The following is a 3,573-nucleotide window of genomic DNA, read 5'->3' as shown; positions in this document are numbered from 1 at the left end:
TGGAGATCACATGTATTTTATAACTTTTATTGATGATTTTAGTAAGAATTCTTGGACTTATTTTCTAAAGCAAAAGACAGATGCATGTGAAAATTTCAAAATTTTTAAAGTTTATGTCAAAAAAAACAAAATGGGCATATAATCAAAATCTTGAGAATAGATAGGGATATTGAATACGACAAATTTCTAAAATAATGTAATATTGAGAATCAATTAATTACAAGGTATTCTCTGTAACAAAATAGAATTATAGAAAGAAAAAAATAGAACAATTATGAATATGGCGAGGTGCATGTTAAACATAAAACAATTGCTTAGAATATTTTGGGTCGAAACAATTTCTTGTGCATTTTATTTCTTGAATATATATGCCCTAGTAAAAATGTCTATGTAAAAATCTCAGAAGAAACTTGGAGTTATAGAAAACTCAACATGGGTCATATAAATGTATTTGATTGTATAACATATGCTAATATGTTTGATGCAATGCAAAAAAACTCGATGATAATTAAAAATGAGAAGTGTATTTTTATTGGTCATAGTCATGTAACAAACAACTATAAATTATACAATCTGCAAGCCTAGAAGATTATTGTTAGTTGTGATGTGATTTGTGATAAAGATTTAGATCCAAATTTTCTTAAAAATAAAAGAAAAAAGTTAAAAAAAAAACTTATTTTACTCATATTTGTTTTTTTAATAATAACTCTATGAATTTACACTACATTTCTCACTTAATTCGATTTTCATTCAACAAAAAGCTATCCAAAATTTTAAAAAATAAATTTAATTTATTTTGTGTGGTAAATTGGATTGAAAAAATTGTAGCAAATTAAAGATTGAAAAGAGAAAAAAGTAGAAAAAGTTGAATTTTCTACTGACATGAAATAAACAAAATTATATTTTAATTAAAATAAAATTATCTTACTAACTTGATTTAAGTTTTAAAGGACTTAAATTAAAAAGAAAAAAAGAAACAAAAAAGTATTAAGACATTTTTACAATACTTCTTATTTAAAAGCCTGTGGAGGTCTTGCAACAAATATTTCTTCCCTTTATTTCAAATAAAGTTGTATTTATTTGGCTTGTTCAAATTCCCAACTCATTGGCTCTGTATGTACTGTGAATTTGTGATTCATTAGGTGCTGTTTGGGTTATTCGGGGATGTTTTTTCTGGTTTCTTCCTAGGCTTCAGCATGGCCGGCGTTTCCCTGAATTCTAAAGCCATCAATCTTCTCCACCACATTCGCCTTCTCTGCTCTCGAGGCCACCTCCAAGAAGCTCTCAAGCTCTTTACTCCATCACTCCCCCACCTCCACTCGTCCATTCCCATCACACATACGCCGCATTCTTCCACGCGTGCGCCCGCCGCAGTTATCTCCCCCAAGGCCAAGCTCTCCACCGCCACATGCTTTTACACAACCCTAAATCTGATTTCAACCTCTTCATGACTAATCATGTTGATAACGTGTATGTTAAATGTGGGTCATTGGACTTTGCCCACCAATTGTTTGATGAAATGCTGGAGAGGAATATTGTTTCCTGGACTGCTCTCGTTTATGGGTATGCCCAGCATGGTCGACCTGATGGGTGTTTTAGGGTCTTTAGGAGATGTTAATTTGGCACCGGCCAATGGAGTTTGCGTTTGGCAGAGTGATTAGTGCTTGTGGTGGGGACGACGATTATAGACGGCAGTTAACGCGCTTGCGTTGAAGACTTCTTTTGATTCTTGTGTTTATGTGGGGAATGCTCTTATTATGATGTATTGCAGGAGTGTGTATAAGGCTTGGAGTGTGTATGAGGCAATGGGGTTTCGCAATTTGGTTTCTTGGAATTTTATGATTGCAGGGTTTCAAGTCTATGGATGTGAAAATCGAGCACTTGAGTTATTCTCACAGATGCACTTTGGTGGAATTATGCCACACTGGTCAGCATTTTGTCTTGCTTGTGTGGAATGGGTGATGGTTTTGAATGTTGATTTTAATTGCAGTGTCTTACTATAAAAATTGGGTTTATCTCAGAAATTGAAGTGACCACTGCCTTGGTCAAGGCTTATTCTAGGCTAGGAGGAGAGGTCAGTGATTGTTATAGGATCTTCTTGGAATTGGATGGCCATCAAGATGTTGTTTCTTGGACTGCTATTATAGCAGTGTTTGCAGAACGGGACCCAGAAGAAGCCCTCCTCCTCTTTCGACAGTTCCTTCGACAGTGTTTGGCTCCAGATCATCATATGTTCTCCATTGTCTTAAAAACTTATGCTGGCCTTGCAACTGAGTGGCATGCATTGACTGTCCAGTCACATGTTCTAAAAGTTGGATTTGAGGAGGACACTGTGCTTGGAAATGCCTTGATTCATGCCTGTGCTAGGTGCGGCTCCATTGCATTGTCAAAGCAAGCTTTTGACAAAATGGGATCCCATGATATAGTTTATTGGAATTCAATGTTGAAGGCATATGCTATGCATGGGCAAGGTACGGAGGTATTGCAGCTCTTTTCACGAATGGATGCCCAACCTGATGGCACCACCTTTGTTGTCCTCCTCTTAGCTTGTAGTTATGCTGGAATGGTGGAAGAAGGAACTAAAATATTTGAGACAATGTCTAACAATCATGGTATTGCTCCTCAACCTGATCATTACACATGCATGGTTGATATTCTAGGTCGAGGTCGAATTTCTGAGGTAAAGGAGCTTATAGTTAAAATGCTAACGGAGCCTGATCCAGTGGTCTGGAGTGCTTTGCTTGGTGGTTGTAGGAAACATGGTGAAACCAAGTTGGCCAAGTTAGCTGCAGTGAAAGTAAAGGAGTTGGATCCCAATAATTCATTAGGATACATATTGATGTCAAACATATTTTGTACAGATGGTCATTTTAATGAAGCAAGATTAATAAGCAGGGAGATGGAAGGGAAGACAGTAAGAAAGGAACCAGGTTTGAGTTGGATTGAGGTTGTAAATCTGTTACATGAGTTTGTCTCTAGAGGCCAACAACATCCAGAAAGAGAGGCCATATGCGCCAGGCATGAATAGCTAGTTAGGGGATTGAAGGATTTGGGTTACGTGCCTCAAATAAGTTTGGCCTTGCATGAAATAGAAGATGAGCAGAAAGAGGAGCAACTGTATTACCTTAGTGAGAAGCTGGCTTTGGTTTTCGCTTTGATGAATGTAGATAGCATGTGTTGTAGTGGGAACATTATAAAGATTATGAAGAATATCTGAATTTGTGTAGATTGTCATAACTTTATGAAGTTGGCATCAGAACTTGTTGACATGGAGATTGTTGTGAGATATTCAAACCGTTTTCACCATTTTAAAGTGAAGGTATGCTCTTGCAATGATTATTGGTGACAAACCACTATTACATAACATAGTGGAGATCATCAAGATTAATCCGTCCATTGCTTTGAAATGATTGGCAGTTAATATTAACTTTCTAAGAATTTTCTTTATGGTAGCAACCCATTGGGTCCACCTGAGAGCATCAAGATGAAGCTATACACATATAGGAAAAATGAGAATGGCCTCTAGGTTAGGCCTCTCACTACCTTATCCACCAAGCCACTCTTTCTAGTGAA

General features: G+C 36.6%; 1 protein-coding gene across 1 annotated transcript; it reads left to right on the top strand.

Annotated features, from left to right (window-relative positions):
• Positions 1-1,119: 1,119 nt before the first annotated feature.
• LOC117918813 (pentatricopeptide repeat-containing protein At1g71420-like) lies at positions 1,120-3,267 on the top strand. Its single transcript, XM_034835719.1, has 2 exons — positions 1,120-1,927; positions 2,022-3,267. Exons 1-2 carry the CDS (start codon positions 1,861-1,863, stop codon positions 3,026-3,028), a joined length of 1,074 nt encoding a protein of 357 aa, XP_034691610.1. The 5' UTR covers positions 1,120-1,860; the 3' UTR covers positions 3,029-3,267.
• The last annotated feature ends 306 nt before the right edge of the window (positions 3,268-3,573 follow it).

This window comes from Vitis riparia, chromosome 7, assembly GCF_004353265.1.
Source record: "Vitis riparia cultivar Riparia Gloire de Montpellier isolate 1030 chromosome 7, EGFV_Vit.rip_1.0, whole genome shotgun sequence".
Lineage (NCBI taxonomy): Eukaryota > Viridiplantae > Streptophyta > Magnoliopsida > Vitales > Vitaceae > Vitis > Vitis riparia.
Note: the sequence above shows the minus strand (reverse complement) of the source record. Positions and strands in the feature narration are given on the sequence as shown.